The 19,291-nt window shown below is 38.5% G+C and overlaps 1 protein-coding gene across 1 annotated transcript in view; it reads left to right on the forward strand.

The window, feature by feature from the left end:
- The window catches only part of LOC145991410 (ras-related and estrogen-regulated growth inhibitor), a 56,850-nt gene extending 37,921 nt beyond the window's left edge, over window positions 1–18,929 (forward strand). The window contains exons 3-5 of the mRNA XM_083127407.1: window positions 713–786; window positions 9,521–9,749; window positions 17,138–18,929. Coding sequence (XP_082983533.1) covers window positions 713–786; window positions 9,521–9,749; window positions 17,138–17,355 — 521 coding nt within the window. The 3' untranslated portion in view covers window positions 17,356–18,929. The remainder of the gene's footprint in view (window positions 1–712; window positions 787–9,520; window positions 9,750–17,137) is intronic.
- The last annotated feature ends 362 nt before the right edge of the window (window positions 18,930–19,291 follow it).

Here is a 19,291-nt window from a genome sequence, read left to right on the forward strand (position 1 = left end):
CATGCTTCAGGTCTAAAGGGTTCGAAATACTTTAATGAAGTTCAATCCGACTTAAGTTTTAAGTCAAATTCAGTAATTTCTGTAGAAAGCTAATACTTAGGCTAAGCCAGAATAGAACATTTACACTCCATGTAAACATAGATCAACATACCTAGATGTTATCTTATTAAAAGTAGGAATTTTGAGTGACGTCTTGTATGTAGTATTATGAAGTTGTGTCTGTATTCACCCTATATAACTTCATCTTTTTGATCTTATTTCCCAACGGTTACAGTTATGATGACCCGAAGCTTAAGTAGATTTATATGTATTCCCACATTTTTGCTTGTTCCGTTCTATTATGTTAAAAAGAAAATGAAAACTAATAACTTACTCTCTTCATTTTTACAATAATAATAATACTATACCTAAACTTTAAACTGATACAAAATAAATTTATGAATACAGCCATAATCGAAGATGTTATGTTATTTAAGAGTAAAATGTCATGTAATAATTCTTGGTCAAGAGTAGCTCAGATGAAGCAGGTTGGCTTGTAGCGTTAATGAGTAGCTCTACTGTATCTATAACTATTAAGTTAGTCTTATAAACACACAGACACACACACACACACACACACTCACACTAGGAACTTCCTAAAAAGTATAGATATTCTAAATAATGTTTGACCAGGGTATATAAAATATTTTTAAAATCTCCTTTCTATCCCCAGAAAACCGGTATAAACACGAAGTTTTGGTTGATGGAGAACCAGTCCTCTTTGAGATACTGGATACGTGTCCGAAGGTATGTTATGTTTCTGAATATCATGTATTTTTTCACGCACTACTTTGTGTCATCAAAAAATAAGCAGATAGCTTTCGACATATTTACGGTTTCTGTTCGTTCAAATGTGGTTTCAATTATTCTACGTGCAGATGAAAACATATGAATTACATCACCTCGGATATAATAATAATGTAGATACTTATGTAAAAAACAATATGTATAATATTATTAAAAAGGTGGAAATTGTGAAGTGTAGATTTAAAAATAATATAAAGTACACTAGAGCGTCGATTATCCGAAGTAATTGGGGGACATGGGTGTTCGGAAAACTGGTTTGTTCGGATAATCGAACTGTACATGTTTATTTGCCAAAAAGAAGTACTGTACAGTAAATTTATTCATATAAACAGGCATCTCTTTAAGTATGTATTACAAAGTAACGTACAAAGGCAACTTTAGTAGGAATATATAGTATGTGGTACAGTTTATTAAACAAAAATATGTACATATTATATACGCATTTTGCATGAACAATACACACAGTACACAAAATTAACGTTTAAAAAAATCCTTTATTTTGGTCTGTCTAAGCAAGCCTACACGCTTACGAGCAGCTAAGTCACGTACTTTTTTCATTACAGATATCTGAAAGTGAGCGAGTACACAGTTCGGTTAAGCGGTCGTTCGGTTGACCGACGTTCGGATAATCGACGCTCTACTGTACTATTCATTTCTACAGTGTATCTTTCCTCATTATGAATTAGATGGATTTGAATAAATAATCTGTATTTTTCTTATGATGATTAGATGAAATTAATGAAGGAACCAGAGGCCTGCATAGTCTGCCTTTTACCCACCCACTGCCCGCTTGCCCGCGAGGACAAGTATACCTGCTCGCCTGCCCACAGCAACGAGTCGACTTGCGTCTTTACCCGGGTTCTTGGTCTTCAAGGCGCTCTGCGCTTACAAGGTAACTGGGCATTCAACAAGACCCGGGCGCCTGCAAAACCTGCTGGAAGGAAACAGCCCTCCGGCAGCGTGTCGCCCCAGGTGTTTCATCACCACGTGGACGGCTGCAGCCAGTGTTGCCTACTTACGTAGCTACTAAATCCTACGAAGTCCTAGGAGGAGCTCTCTGCTCCAAGGAGAATTTATATACTTAGCGATTTCAGTTCAGCGTAAGCAGTTTTTATCTTATTGCCAGGAGATGCACGCAATATTACAGCTTCATTTATCTAAATGAATGATCGAGCAAACAAAAATCTCCTCACTGAAAACTAATTGTTTTTCATTGCATGGTGCCTTGACCAGGCACGCAGTGGCGCAACCAGAGGGGGCAGGGTGCATTGCTCACAACCTTGGACGGAAATTAAGTCTAGCGGAGGGGTCAGGGTGGGGGTCAAACATTAAAGTACAAGAAAAAACAGACTAGCAGAATTTAAGAGTAGCAGGGCTAAAGGCTACTCAAGATGGAATTAATTTTCATATTTTTCTTGCATTTTCATTCCAGACGGCCAAGGGCACCTGCAGAGGGGGAATGGAAGGGTAATTGCAACCCCTTGATTTCAAATTTTATGAAAGTAGAAATATATCATAAAATATTTTACAGTCTCATCAAGTTCAATGCCGTAGCAAAGGGGTAGCGGGAGTCGGCCCTGAGCGCCGAACGATCGAAGTGAGAAAAGTTTTAAAACAGAGAATGCTATGGCGGCCCGTGATATTATTTGCTATTAATGTTGGTTTGTTACGAGTTGGATGAATTGATTATGTAATACGTCGCTCCATGTGAAAAGAAAATATTGTAGATGGAAATTTTACATGCCATATGTATGTACATTCGGAATGCATTTATCATGCACTTTCTTTCTTTCAAAAATAGTTTGTGTGCTTGTTTCCATTATTAGCTAATGTGAAATTGACGTGTTGAAAAAAAATATTTCTAATCCTCTGTTTCAACACAAATGCGTGAGAACCGACTTCTACCCCCTTTTTGCGTGATTTATGAGGATAATAATGTCTTTCATGCTACTTTATTACTATTATTGTGATTGTTGTTGTTGTTGTTATGTTTATCCAAGTACGTGCCCCCCCTCCCCCAAACGGGGTAACGGCAATGCCCCTGGCTGGCTACGGCCTTGGTGTTCGCAGTAGAACAGTGTGTTGTTCGACTCGCAACCTCAGCTTCGAACGTGACATGTTTCAGTCCTGCCCTATATCACTATATATACGTATATTGGTTGTTTACGACATATACTTATGGATCCTGTGCCACGGAAAACCTATTTCAATGTGTGTGTGTGGGGGGGGGGGTAGCAACATTCGTAAATCTCATTTCATTGGTGATGTGGCTTACGAAGCTTTGAGTTCCCTTTTTTAAGTAGTGAAAATCTATTGCAGTTGGCAACACTGCAGAACGGTGTGGGCCCGGTGCAGTTTCTACTCGAAGCAACTACGTCATGCAGAGGGAGGGGTCTGCAGTTGATGGAAAGAACGAACTGAGACCTACTAGGTATCGTAAGACTGCGGGTACCCGGCGGGTCTACAATGCCTGCCAGGAACGATCTGGGCAGGTGGGCAGACAAGCTGCTCAAGCGAGGGTGTTGCGCAGGTTGCATGGCATTTCAGGAGCGATGTCTCGCGAACGGGTCTGCTCCAGGTCTTGTGCAGGCCTCTGGAAGGAACCCTCATAAAGTAACTGTCACCCAAGCTGTAATTCGAACCCAGAACCTTCTATCATTTAACATGCTCGACCACCAAAGTGACATTTGTTTTGGAAAACTGGGAAACCACAATATCATAGTATGGAGAAAATACGGTACATAAAACTATTGAAAATATACAATAAATACGATCAGAAAGGATGTTTATATTCCTGACATCCGTACAAACCAAGTGAAATCAATCTTTCCGCAAAAGTGATATTTAGCTCGTCCCTCGTATAAATTTTATCCTTGGTAATTAGAATGCAATGTTTTGAAAGTTTGAGCGTGATGAAATAACACATCAAAGTAATTAAAGTCATTCCATGTCATACGGATTACACAATCATGAGGTTTAACGTTAGGTAAAAGTTGGAGACCGCTGTCACTGCGAGCCAAATTATAAATCTAGCCACCGCACTTTGAAACGACGGTCCGGGATCATCTTGCAGCGTCTGAACCGCGTCCTTGCGTCTTCTGCACTTGTTTCAGTCACCACAAAAGGTATTTGGTCTGAACCAATGCCAAGTTTTTTTTTGGTCGTAGCTTCCCTGACCGTGTGAAGGATCAACTTGGTGCTAACCATAAATCACTTTGAAATTCCGACGCTCACTGCTGCATCTGGATTATGTAATATCGCAAGGCTCGTAAACGAAACAGAATGCGAAGAGGAACGGCCGTTAATCTGAAATGAAAGATTTGGTTTTGTCACTAACCTTGCTATGTTGAAACATCGAAGTTACCTTATCCATGTCCTTGCAACATTTGGAATGCATGCATTGTAGCTACTGTAAAGAAAAAATCATTCTCCGAATTAACGGAAGTATTACATGTTATGTTGAGGAGTAGAGAAACGACTACAGATTGTCGAGCGGCAAGATGATTCGGGACGCGCGTCGTCCTGCTTTCTAAGCTGAAAGTTCTGGTCACCACGCCGGGGTTCTTTGAGTTTTGGTTTTAAGTCCGCTTTATGCACAGAAAGGCTAATCGGGACTGGACTACAGTTTAAAGTGGAATCCGAACCACTTGTGCCTCCACCGGGTATCAAACGCGGAATACCTTGATTACAAGGCAACAACGTTCCCACTACGTTATCGGGGAGTCCCTGCAAGGGTTCTTCTTTTGGCAAGGCAATCAGATGGCGCCTGCGCTATCCCATAATCTGATTCACGAATCATCTCGTAGATGGCCATCAGAAAATATCAAGGAAGTCTGATGTTCGCGTTGCAACCTCAAGTTGCCTTTCTCTGCGGTAAACTGATGTGGGCTTCCTGTGCGGCAAGCCGATGCTTGTTATACAGCCGAAACCACTAAGATTAATGTTCTTCACTGGCAGAGATTAATATTTTGATATTGTTTCCTTCAGATTTTACAATTTAACAGTGACGGCGATTGGGTTCCAAAACCGGGGGCGGGAGGGAGGGGCAAGGACAGTATATTTCCCTTTGTAGATAAGGTTTAGCATAGTGCGGGGGTAGAAGTGGCGAAAAGTGGGGAAGAACTGCCCCTCCTCGGTCCCACTAATCGCCGCCACTGCAAGTTAAAAATGCAAAGCTGTACTGACAAAGATAATAGAAGACAAATTGTTCATCGCATTTTTATTCTTTTCATTCTACATCCTGTGTTGTTTTAAGGAATGAAATTCTGTTGATGTGTAGCATGTTATTCTCTGCTTTTGACGTTTTTATTTATAGACTGAATGAAAATAGTGATGGCCAATTGGCCTAATTATTATTGGCCAATTATGCCTTTGGGTAGCCTATACTTGAAGGAAGTAAATGTATGTGCAATATTTCCATGTATGCTATCGATTTGGTGGAACAATGAAGTAGATCGACCACTTAAAAGAAAAGAAAACAAGTTATCAAAGTCAGAAATTTGTTTTAAGTCCACTTGATGCTCAGATAGGCTAATCAAGACTGTACCTACAGTTTGAAGAAGTGGGATCTGGAACATTGACACCAGATATCAAACCTGGAACTCGTTGATTACCAGGCGACATCATTACCTCTACGCCCAAGGATACTCCGAACAAGTACCGAATTTGTCCAAGGCCACCTCAGAACTCTGGCATTCATGTGATCAAGTTTGGTTATAAGCCTCACGAACTTATTTGACGCGGGCTCCGCATGCTTTCCCTTTCAAAATCATTACTCATGTTTCTTTTTGCACGGAATATGTGCAAAAGAATACTTCTTGCAGGTTGCAGGCGTACATTTTCAAGAATTAAAATTCTTAGAAATAATGACGACCATTACCAGCAATTTCCCCCCAAAACCCCTTCAAAAAATGATTATGAATTACTCCATTTATTATACAGTACGTGAAAAAAGATGAAGAAGTGGATTTATAGTTTGCAGTAATATTATCTAGATGTCAATACGTTTTATCCCAAGTTCTCCCACCTGAAAGACTATAATACAACTGAAGTTAGTTCATGTATTGACTTCTCTCTCTCTCTCTCTCTCTCTCTCTCTCTCTCTCTCTCTCTCTCTCTCTCTCTCTCTCTCTCTCTCTCTCTCTCTCTCCCCCAATATTTTTCACTGCCAATTGCTGAACATGCAGACGCAAATATTTACAAATGTTTTCTTTTCCTAGAATGACGAGGTGTTTAGAAAACGGGAAGTGTTTAAAGACATGAATTGAGAAACACCACTCACTCAGAATCATCAGACATGTTAAAACACACCAAATCTCGAGAAACAGCAGCAAATGTTCTTTTCTTTACGACTGTAAATACTACACTACCAGGATTAAAAGGACTATCAAACAAAGGATTGTCTGTCAGCGAGTGATTACGTTCTCACGTCAGTTTCAAGAAGGAAAGCGAGAGGCTTTGTTCACGATTCACGAAGCTTGTGATTGTGACGAAAGAACGTTACATGGCCTGCTCAACTTTTCGTCCATAATATACTCGTTGAGGGTCTCCCAAAGATATCGCTTGTTCGCGCACGTATGCTACTTCTGCGACAGAGGCGCTTGCCAAGGCAAACATAAGTCACGTGAGTTTGTTTGGAGTCACAGTTTGTGGACATGAAGTGTCTCGAAAAGATTCCAAGACAAGAATAAAATGGGATCGCATTTTGATTGTTTAGCCTACTTCTAGCGCCAGACCGAGGTTACGAAACTTGGTTTTTGTACGTCACCACTTTGACGGCTGACGTCATTAGCTTTTCATCTCTGCCCCTTTGCGCGTAAATACGTTTCTCTTTATTATGGGTTAAAATAGAGCAACAGCGAGATCTTTGTTTCGTAAGTTACCTGGTGTTTTTTTGCGTTCAGTTTGTATTCATTGTGACTACCTGTTATTCTTTTTGTATATATTTTTTCCCCCATTTTTTGAAGTTGAAACGGAGTTTGACATAAAGATTTTCTTTTTTTTTTTAAAAAAAAAAAGAAAGAGCTTTATGTCGTTTAAACATTATAAAATACGTTATATTCTGTTCTAGTTATATTCTTCATTTACCGCGGCAAGTGTAATGCATAAAGGTGGCCACTTTTGTGTTCTGGAATTTTCGTGTAATGTAGGTTGCAGAACTTCAAAACGTTGCACAAAATCTCTTCTAGACAGCTATCATTTTCTTCCTTTCTTTTTTAATTATGGTTTTCCAAGAATAGGCTAATGTAAGTTAACGTAGGTATATGCGAAAGTTAAGTCTAAAACTTTTTTTTTTACAATGACAAACTTCGTTCGTTTGGTCAGTCTTTCTTGAAACATCCTGTTTGTCATACAAGAAAGGAGAGAGCACTTGAGTTGATTACAAAATCAGCAAAGAGTAGATATTTATCTCAAGGGTTGAGACATCGTATTGCTTTCCCTTACAGTTTTGTGAGTAGTACTTGGTAAAATGTGCCAAACAGATGGACTGGACGAATACGTTCAGAATTACACCCTCCACGGTCACCAGACCTCACAACTCTAGACTTTTTGTATAGGGATACATAAAATATAAAGTTTACGATACAAGACCGGCAAGTGTCGACGAATTGAAGGCAGTCATTGAACGAGAAAGCGCCCAACCACGAACGAAATTATTCTTGATGTTTGCGATTCCATTACTTCACGTTTCCAGCCATGCCTGGACCAGAACGGTAATCAGTTTGAAAACATACGTTTGGCAAAATTGTTCATATCTGTAGACTATTTTAAATTTTGAAAATATTGCATCTTAATAAACACTCACGTTCTAATCATTCAAAGTGCGTATACATTTTATTGGGACACCCTGTATATTTATACAACATATTAAAGAAGCATTTTCATGGGTCAATACTGGTTTCCTTTTTGGGGGGTGGTCTGTATTGACGTGCCTCATTGACGGAACCTGTCGAGTTCATTACAACCTATCGTAATGCTGTTAACAAGAAAGATATTCAGCGATAGAACATTCGTCTATCTTCAAATGAAGCACCCCGCAGGGCCGAGAAACAATATTGAACCATTTTATCTTCGGCAGGAGTTCTCTTGACCCATTTAATCAACAAGTTCCTCCCAATCCGCAGTTGTCTCGTATTACTTTTCTTTGTCGATGTGACAATTGCTCACATTAATTTCATCAATAAATTGATGCTGCGCTTGGCTCATAGCACCGAGTACAACAGAGCTTCAGCATTCCTACCAAAGCACCAGGTGGCTCTAGGGAAGTGGCGCAAGCAAAATACTTTAACGGAACATTTTCAAGTTATATTCTTCATTCACCGCAGCAGACGTAATACATAAAGGTTGCCACTTTGTGTTCTGGAATTTTCTTGTAATGTATGTTGCTGCATCTTAAAAAGTTGCACAAAATGTAGTTTCTTCTTCTTCTTTTTTTCCAATTATGGCTTTCAAGAATAGGTCAATGTAAGTTAATGCATATGCGGAAGTTAAGTGTGAAACTTTTTTTTTTACAATGACGGTGCCCCCTCCCCCTTACTGACTTGTGGAGCCTTGGGCGAATGCTCCAGCTGCACCTCCCTAAGGTCGGCGCTACTTACAATGAACAAGTACATTTCCTGTTAAAAATTATCAAAATCATAGAAAATTGTGCGGTTGTGTCTGCGATGAATGCCTTTGTAACCTTTTACCTGATTTTAACTTCAAGAGTAAATTTTATCCTTAGTTACATTATTGTAAACTGACAAAATCGCCAAAAATCTCCAAATATAAATGTATTTGAATGTATTTCTCATGATGACAATCATGTTTTTTACTGAAAACAATATGTCATACATTGAAAATTCCTGAAACCAAGCATACCACCAACTTACTTACTACTAATGGTTTAGGGATGAAATATAACAATAGAAAATAAGCACTTTTGGAATTGATAATATTATGGATTGTAGAAGGAACCTATACCGTCTAATGTATGTTATAGACAATATATTTCTAAAAGAAAATCCCTCATAGTCGGCTTGAAACAATAGAATTACATAGAGAAAATTCTTAAGGGTGTTAAGGCCTTTCCCTTAATATCTAAGAGAACACTACCATGACATAAATATTACTTCAGATCCCTTTGCCGACGCAATATTACCAAATAGATTTTGAATTCATGTTGCTTGCATGATGACTGGTTCAAATTTCAAGCTGTCCGTGGTCGGAGTGGTTAACACATCACGCTACGAAGCCAGGAGTCCCGGGTTCGAATCCTGGCCTGAGCATGGATGTTTGTGAGTGTCCATTCATCAATTTCATCATATCATCACTCATCCTCATCTTCGCGAATTAGCCAAAAGTGGCACAAGAAGTGACGTAAAATAAAGCAAATCTATCAATCAAATTTCAAGCTCAGCTTTGATCCTGAGTAAAGTAGGGATATATTTGCCTCATATTTCATTCTCTTCGTAACGATCAAACCAAGACGAATAAAAAAAGTAAAAAAATATCAAAATATAGTTATGTAGGTTTTAAAATGTCATCAATGTGATGGCTAATGAACTTCAGCACAATACATTATTTATTCAGCCGTGTTTTTGTTTACTTTTTCACAATTTAACCAATCTCTGAACGGCTACTGTTCCCTCAACAGTTAAGCTTTTTCTATCATTTATTTATTTTATATCTGCAGACTGAAGAGGAGTTGACATCACCGGAAACAATCAATTGGGCAGACGGATTCCTTCTAGTCTATTCAATAACTGACCGACGGACATTCAACTTCATACGGCGCGCCAAGCAACACATATTTGATGTCCGAAGTTCCCGCGAGATGTCTACAGGGTCGCTGCAAGTGCCGCTGGTGTTGGTCGGGAACAAAGGAGATATGGTGCATCTACGACAAGTCAGCACGGAGGAAGGTTTGTTTCTTTGTATTTATGTTAGTTTGCACTTTGGCTAATCGCGACGATGAGAACCCGTCGGAGTAAGGAAAAACGTTTCTTATTTTTACCTCCTCCCTTTTATTTGTAACTATTTTATTTATTTATTTCCTTGTATCATCTTTCTAGCTTTCGATCTTTTCTCAGTTTTATTATATTCTTCGTTCATGTTTATACTTCGTCTCTTGATAATTTCCTTTTCTAGATTATCTTTCCCTCCCGTTTTCTCTCTCTCCTGTTATTTTGCTTCCTTCTTTCTCTCTAACTTTTTTATTCTTTATTTTTCTATCTTCTCTTCTTTTCTAGTTTGCTTATTTATCGTTCCCTCTGTGTCTCAAATTCTCTTGCTCTTCCCTTTCCAACCCTCCACCCCATCTTTTATTCCTTTCCTTTTCTGTCGCTCTCAACTTTTCTATTTTGATCCCCCTTATTGGCGGCGATTAGGAGGGGCGAGGGAGGCAGTTGCCCCTACCACTTTTTGCCACTTTTGCCCCCACAGTTTTGGCACCTTACCCCCCTCCAATTTTGGAACCCAATGGCCGACACTGCCCCTCCCCCTTAGAAAATCTTCTGTACGCTCCAGGGTGCGAAATCATTGAAAATTCGTGGGAGAGGAGGATCTTAATCTACACACACGCATTTATAATGTTATTAAATATAAAAGTAAATTTTGTTACATGTAAATTCCTAATAATGTATTCTATATATCTGTGTGTTTCAGATATTTACAAGCTAGCAAACTTATTCCTTTACTAACTGGTTAAAGATGTCAATAAATTACAAAAAAATTAAATAATTTTACTACATAATAGTTGAAATGAAATAGTTCTTTACTTTTCACTTTCTATTAATATTAATTAAATATAAATTAAATTTCATACTTAAATCTGTCTTTCATTATTGTTTCGTATTGCTATTGATGTGGATCTGTTGATGATTTCTTGAAAGCTAAATACACCACAATACTTTGTGTGTGTTTTGGATATTATCCATTTAAAGTACATTTGAAGTCAAAACTAATTGCACATCTTTTGTTATAACAAAAACTCTCCCTGCCCCGGGAGGGATCTTTGAGGCCAAGATTGTTGTTATGAGGGGAAATGCCCCCTCTGTCTCTAGCCCAGGATTTCGTACCCTTGTGCGAGCCCGTGTTCAGGTTCATCAGGGATCTTACCAACAGGTCTTTTCAACAAGGAAATGCTGCTAATGGCGTCTGGAATAGGGGTGTTTTTACTTGGTCTTCTGCAAGCAGAGCATAATTGAATTTCAAAGCTAACTACCTGGCCCCACTTTCAACAGCGTCCTCATGATAATTTGAGAAGAATAAGGTGGTGGCACTGTTATTTTATTTAAAAGGCTTATTCATACAAGACTTTGTAGCTATGAATAATCATTTCCTGGTCACGTCGCGTGAAGAAGGTCATTGGTCCACTATAATTTAGTTTGAACACACGTCCTTGCTCACACAAATAGTCTACGATATAAATAATTTAACAGCTTGGTTATTTATAATAAAATTACCATAACCGCCCAAGCAGAGCCAATCTGATAAATGTTTCGATCGTCCTTGTGGCAACGCAAACAAAATTCTCTGGCGATGCTACTGTCGAGTCTATAAACCTTACCATCCACTTTTCTGGGTACTCAACTTGTGTTTAAATCCACCTCCAACAATTTCGAAAAGAGGCTTGAACACTCCACTGCGACAATGGATAATGGGAAATGACTCGCTGACACAATCGTTTGCGCAGTGATATGCATGAGGTGTAGTGCCGTTAAAAGCCGTGCCTCCTAGATTTGGTATACTTTGTGCCTTCATTTGGTTATTGTGCCGCTCGAACGGACCCGCGTAGCGGCTGGAAGCACGCCGATTGCCGGCGAAATCGTATGTACGTAAACCTCTCAACTCAAGCGCATAGATTTATTTTAATTAAAATACTGCACAATTATTGCAGCAAACACATAGTTTTGTCACAGAAGGTGTTGGAAATGTTGCCCTGGTACACGTTTTTCATATATTTTTGAGAAAGTTTCCTTTAATATCGCCTTCTCATATTTCTGCAAGAGTTTGTTTTCACATAATAATCGTACATAAGCATTATTTGTTCTAAAGTGTACTTATGTTGCGACATTACAACAACAGTAAGAAAGCTCATCAACACTCAACTATTGTCGTTTTACTGCTTATCACCACGTGTTACTGCTTATGCCACGTTCCGACGCCATGGATGTGTTGTCGAAAACCATGTTGTTGATCAGTTAACTCTGTTGCAGGGTTCCGCAGTGTGCTAAGGCCAGCCGCACACCAGATCCGACGGGACACGACGCGACGCAACGCAACGCAACACGAGAGTCATTTTGTTTGTTAGCTAATATCTGATTGCAGATTTCGGCCATGTACCCAGTAGGTCTAGGTCTGTCTTTTATAATTTAAGAAGCGGGTAACGTATCAGAATCAATGTGTATGTAGAATTAATGTATCAATTTATATGTTTCGAAATGAATCTACATATGTACTTTTACTATCCTTGCACTACGGTGGCCACAGGAGCTGTTCAAATCAGGGGTGTTAAAGGTCCAGAAATTTTAAATAAATTCAATTCCGGTCCAGGAGAGGAAATCAGCAAGCGTAAATGGGTTCTGGACCGTAAAGAACCTTTTTATCTGTAAAGTATTTCAATTCGGTCCAAGAACCTTTTTACCAGATCAATTTAAATACGGTCCAGAAACTTTTTTCCGGCTGAATTTAAATACGGTCCTGGAACCTTTTTTCCGGCTCAATTTAAATACGGTCCAGGAACCTTTTTTCGGGATCCATTTAAATTCGGTTCAGGGACCTTTTTTCAATTAAACAATACGCAACTTGGACCGAATTTAAATTGTGCGAGAAGAAAGATTCCGGTCCTGCAGCGGAACCCAATAGAACCCATTTGCATGCGCAAATAGTTTTGTCGTTAGCCGCACCACGCGATATCAAATTCCACGGACCTTCCTTGTTTTGTTGCAACATGACTCGAGTCAAATATTTCGTCTGGAATGCGGCCGCCCATAAGAGACTAATGTTAAACTTTCCCTGCGACGGTTTGCAACAAATATGACTCGTCGCTTCGTGTCGTGCAGGATATGGTGTGCGACTAGCCTTACCGAGGAGAAATTTGACGAAACCTCGGTTTGGAAAGCTGCCAAATGCGCATGAGAATTGAGAGATACATAATCCGATTTCTACGGCAACCACCGTGATTCCGGTCCCTACGCAGGCCGCGTTCAACAGGCACAATAACCAAATGAAGGCATTTAGAATAATGATACGAAGATGGTAATATGTTACTCCCCGCGGCTGTAGCTTAGGAGTCCAAGCGTAATCCTAGGGTTTCTTGTAGTGTTGCCCACGGGACGAGACGGGACAGGCTTTTAAAAATTCGAGACGAGACGAGATTGACCATATGTCATAAGACAAACGAATATTTTCGAGACGAGACAGCATTTCCACGAGACTCCACGAGACGAGACAGGCCAAAGTCTCGTCTCGTGGGCAACACTAGTTTCTTGTTATCTGATCTAGTACATTGTCATCGTTCAACTACAGTGAGGTTCTGATGATCTGGCGGCATCCAATAGCTGCCCGGACCCTTCGCAGCTCGACGTTTTTGTAGATGTGGTGACATATGGGGACAGCGCGCATTGCCAAATGTGTAAAAACATAGGTGACGCTACGGAGATCATTGCGCACCACTTGCATTCAGGTCCGCGCCCGCAATTTTCATATCAATAATATGGTAAGGTAAAGTTCCCCGTGCATGTGGTACCGTGCCATGCAGGCACATTTAGGTGACGTGGGGGATAGTGCCCACACATTCTCGATCTCGGCCATTTTGGAGGTGATCTGATCGTCACCATGATCCGGCCGGCTTTACCCCCCAGGTTGAGGCTTGGTGAGCCCCAGAGCAAGACAAGGCCGGATATAATATGAATAAAAAATAACCAACGATTATGTGTGAAAACCTACTGCATTGAAGTGAATTGTTCCTCGGTGGCGTTAGACATGTCCAAAGTGTAGTCCAGTCCCCCGAGTAACGCGACTATTGCTCTATAACTACCATTCAAAATCAATCAAATCTAAAGTACTTACGAACATTTTTCTTCATTAAAAGTATTTTTAAAATAATATTATTATCTATATAACATGGACATATTTGTTATTGGAGGAAAGTGGAAAATAGAAGGACCAGGGTAGAAAGATGGAAGGAGGGGCGGGCAGGGTGGAAAGTACGGGGCGCCAAAAGTCCACTTCGCCAGGGTGAAAATGTTATCTTCAGCGGTCCTTGCAGGCATAAGTATGTACAGTCACCGGCAATAAAAATGGGGCACCTAGATCCTGAAATACTCGCTTCCCTGCAAGGTGTTATGTGTGTTGTCTAACTCTATGGCGGTGGTAGAAGATGCCATTGAAATTTTGCTATTAAAATGCACTGTGTGCGTGCGTGTGTGTGTGTGTATGTATGGAGAGAGAGAGAGAAAGAGAAAGGGGGCTATATAAATTCACTTATTACCGTAGAGTTAGGCAACACACATAGCGTCTTGCAGGGAAGCGAGTACTTCAGAATCCAGGTGTCCCATTTTTATTGCAGGTGACTGTACAAAACAGATCTCCGGTGTTCCCAGCAACGAAAGGGGACGAAAAAGTGGGTGCGGATGTCGTAATATCACCTGACTGCTAAAACGATGGGGTAGGTCGGATCTGTTTAAGAACCGGTCCATTAAATCAGCGATAAATCTTCCGCAAGAATGTAAACTTAACTTCAACTGGAGGACAGCTCCAGATGGGCAGAGACGACCACGCACTTCCAATAATAACCTATTTTATAACCCACGGGCCATCCTTGTCTGGTCAACAAAGAAAAGGAAGGGGAAAATTAGTATTTTAAGTCTTGCCGCTATTTCTGAAGGGTGAAAAAAATAGCATACATCCAGTCAACGACCTACATTAGCCACAATAATTCATCACTTCACGATAAGCATCCTGAAGGGGGCAAGGGGGCCGGAATTCTCACTGGAATATAAATGCCATCCTTAAATTATACATTTCAGTTTTCACACGTAATTCCATTTCCGTCACGGTGATTTGCAGACTTTAAAGTATTGGTGTTCATGGACGTCCGCAGGATTTTTTCCAGGGAGGGGCGAGCAAGGTAATTTTTTTCCAGGGGGGGGGGCAAAGGACACATATTTTCCTCAAAAATAGTGATGTACCCTCAAAAAACACTGTTTCAGTCTGAAATTATCATGTTTCTTCAACGAATTTATAATAATTTACATACATTACTGTGATTGAAATGAAATTATGTCTGAATTATATAATTTTTAGGTACAGATTCATTTTCCAGTGGGGGGCCGTGGCCCCCCCCTTGCCCCCCTTCCGGACGCCCATGTTGGTGTTGTGACGAGTTTACAGAGGTGTTTATTGTTTATTTAGTTAGTACTCGACCATAGTAACCAAAGTAAAAATTATTTCTACCATTTAATTCAAAGAATAAATGGTTCCACAGTTTCAAAACTTCCAAAAACTATAATTTTATGTGAGAGGTCACACAGCATAAACTTTATGATTAAAATTTATCTCTAACTTTTAGAGCCTTTTCTTGAATGAGGTGTAAAAAGTTAATAACACCAATACAATAACTATGGATTTCAGTACAGTAAACGTATGAAATACACGAAAATAATGGAAAACGGTTGTGCTGGATATTCAATCATCAAGAAGCGAAGTCTGCCAATTTATATAATGATAATACACTACAGTCCTGTTTAACCGAATTTGATGGGACCGATGGTGCTTCGGTTGAACGAAAATTCGGTTAAACCGGAATAAAGATTTTTTGATATATGTGCAGTACGTACATTTTATTACGTACAGTATTTTGGTATACAGTACAGTATTTTGATATACAGTACATATGTATTTCAGCGTGTAGGCATAAACAAAAAGCTTACAATAATACGTAGTCATTTAACTCAAGAACTCCCGCGTAAAACACGGTCGCGCATGAGTAACGGATTTTTTTAGCGATTCGGTTAACCCGGAAATTCGGTTAAACGAGACTGTAGTGGTTTATCTTTATTAGTTTATAACTAAGCAAGTTATATCCGTCTCGGTTTTGATAAATTAGTGTCGATCTCGTTTCGTTGTCTCGTATCGGTATCATCCATGCACGATCCCTCCAAAAGGAGGAGGGGGGGAGCTGGTATTTAACATTTTGATCAACATAGTAAATGTACAAAGAAAGATAATTGTAAGATATAGTGTATTGTTCATGAATGAGCTTAAGTTTATTCCATTTGGACACGTAAGTTTCAAACAAGCGAACAAAATATCCCCACTATTTCAACTTTCTTGAATTCAGTTTGAAGATTTTGATTATTGGCCTCATGCTTATTATAAATTGGCCTCATGCTTATTATAAATTGGCCTCATGCTTATTATAAACACAAGGCCCTGCCCCCTCCCCCACCTAGCTCTATTTACAAGCATACGCATAATCACACTGCAAAAATAAAGGCCGAGAAATCCACACGAGTGGAAGGGATGGCAATCATTGTTAGATAGATTTAGAAATTCAAATGCATCTGTGGGGTGAAAAATATTTGGTTACACAATATTACTGAACTGTGTCCAAATCTGTTGTCATTCACATTATCAATTTATCATGGCCATACATTTTTCAGTGCAATTTAGCACATTACAATTTCATTATTTCAAAATAACATCATAAAATTTTTTAAAAAAACTTTCTTAACTATAAAAAACCTAACAAATAGCACAGGAATGAAGGAATTAACATCCCTGCTGGGAATTTCTACTGTCGACAGTAGAAAAAATCTAGTTATCATTTGTACCCTACTGTGTTCTCAGAAATCTACTGAAAGCAAATAGTTTTCTACTGAACACCTTTAGTAGATCTAATGTACAGCTACGGTGCATATACAAGTATTCTCTTCAATATTATATTTAATATGTTATGTAATGTGTTTAGCTTAACATGGTGGTTGTAAACATAAGTTTCCATTCCTCCTGATTAACATTTTTTTTTTATCTATTTAAAATAATAATAATTTAGATGTTTCAAAACACCTATTGATGTACTGAAAACGTTAGACAGAATTTTCAACAAGGATTACATGTATATGTTCATATTTTGCATGTTTTGGCTCCATGAAAATCTAGCCTCAGTGATAAGCAATTATTAAAATGTGATTAATCGATTTAACTGTCAGGTCGGTACATTCTTAACAAGATACTTTTTTGTCTCGATCAGAGCCTCGAGTTTTTACTATCCATAGGAATCTGTATTATTAATGCTTTCTTCCAGGAGAAATTCTTGCCAAGGATTTCGAGTGTTTCTTCACTGAAGTTGCCGCTGCTGAGCAAGTAACGCAAGTCGCCGAAGTGTTCAATGAGCTTTGCCGTGAAGTGAACAATGTTAGACGGAAGAACAAGCAGTCACTTTTGGACCGCGTATTAGGAAACAAAGGTGGCCTGAGGACATACTCAAGAGGAAAGAGTGATAGTGCTTTGCCTAAAGAATGATGACAATGAATATACAACAGACAACATGTGATCTCTATTTTAGAAGTCTTAACAATCCCAATAGAGTACCAATATTCTTGATGGTTGAAACTCTTTAAATCAAATTACAGCCTACAGAACTTTCCATAAACTGACATATTCTACTGTGGAACGTGTCTTAAGTGATAATGATATATTTTAAGGTTGGGCCATACATTTCAGGAATCGTTTAGGAACAGAGATATTTTCAATTCTTTTATCTGGATGATGATTAGTACAACAGAAATGAATCAGTTTGTATACACATTTCCATCGCATGTCAGAAGGTGGCCCCAGAAATTGCAGACGAGAACGACAAAAATAGTTTTGTTTATTTTTCATGGAAACCGGACCTGAACTGGAATAGTTGTGGAAGATGCTAGACATTTATTATTATTATTATTATTATTATGTTGTTGTTGTTGTTGTAAGTTTAAAATTACCACCCAATTTTTCAGATTTATTGTAGCCTAGTATCTGGTAACCACACACAGTTGTCCAAATTTTGTGTGAGACGAGGTTCCAATATTCTTGTTATTATTTATATTATCATCATCACTTTCTCCTCGAAACTGGCATAGTCAATTTGATTACAGAAAAAAAGCTAAAAGCTTGTTTAGGATGGTAGATAAAATATAGGTTATAAATTGCCAAAATATCAGGTCAGAATATAATATGGTCACATTCCACCACTTGATGCAGAAAAATAATGTTTCCATTAGGGAGCACTCCAAATTATAGTAATTTGATTTTTATGTGAAAAATGTCTCACAACATAAACTTCACTCAGATTGCCTTCTATATTTCAAAGATTCTTGACCGAGGTGTGTAAAAGTTATGACAAAATATGGTTACTATGTAATTCAGGTTATCAATGTTTTGAAACCTATAAAAATATTTGCTTGTCTGGTGTCTTGAGTAAAAGAGTTTCTACAAGGATATAATAATAATAATAATAATAATAATGAATTATTTCTGATAAATATTTATTATGTAATCAGTTTTTTTTAATGAAATGGCCTCTACAAAACTTCCTGGCGATGCCAATGTTTGTGGGTTGAGAAATATATAGGAAAATATATGTTTATCACTAAAATTCATCCCTGATTCTTCGTCTTTGATTTTGTCAAAGTAAGGAATTGAACATTATCCGTTCCAAAAACTGACAGAGAAATGTGTGGTTCAACCTTTACAGTGAACACCATGCTACATGATAGTAAAGTTCCAAAATATGCATGTAGAAGGAATAATGCATTCCTCTACATTAGTGAGCATTTAAGAGCTTTATTTTCAATTCATTTAGTTATGTATGAGAATGAAGAGAGTATAACATTTATGCTTATATATTATTGATATTTTTTTGTCATACATGTGAGTACATTAAAGATAATCGTTTGGTTATGTCAGGTACAAGGTGACAGCTATTATCAACTCAGGTTCTCTAATACTCTGTGCACCACACAATTATTAAATTATTATTCCAATTGAGACATTTATTAATTTCTAGAATCCAAAGAGCATTACGCATATTTGATATGAATGTTCTTATGAGTTCTTTCTTTCAAGGTGTGCACAAAACGGTAGCCCAGTTTTCTGGACCCTTCCAAGTGATTGGAAACTTTTTTGAAAATATTGAAATTTTATTTTTTCCACCTGCCCCAATGTGTTTTGGTCTAAGGTCTAGAAAGAAGAGTGTTTATTCTCTGAGGTCTATATCTAATTTAGAAGCAGAGATAATCGATGAAATGCGTAAAACATTTTCCTAAAATATGGAATTTTCATCATTCAAATTTTTACTAACAAACATTATTATATGCTCCACCCGCCTCTCCACTTGAATTTTTATTGGTGATCAATATACAGTAAAAAAAGTATTAAGAAAAAACAAGACATGAAAATCGCTCCTTAAATGTCTGGA

This window comes from Lepisma saccharinum, chromosome 8 (assembly GCF_977018435.1).
Source record: "Lepisma saccharinum chromosome 8, izLepSacc3.1, whole genome shotgun sequence".
Lineage (NCBI taxonomy): Eukaryota > Metazoa > Arthropoda > Insecta > Zygentoma > Lepismatidae > Lepisma > Lepisma saccharinum.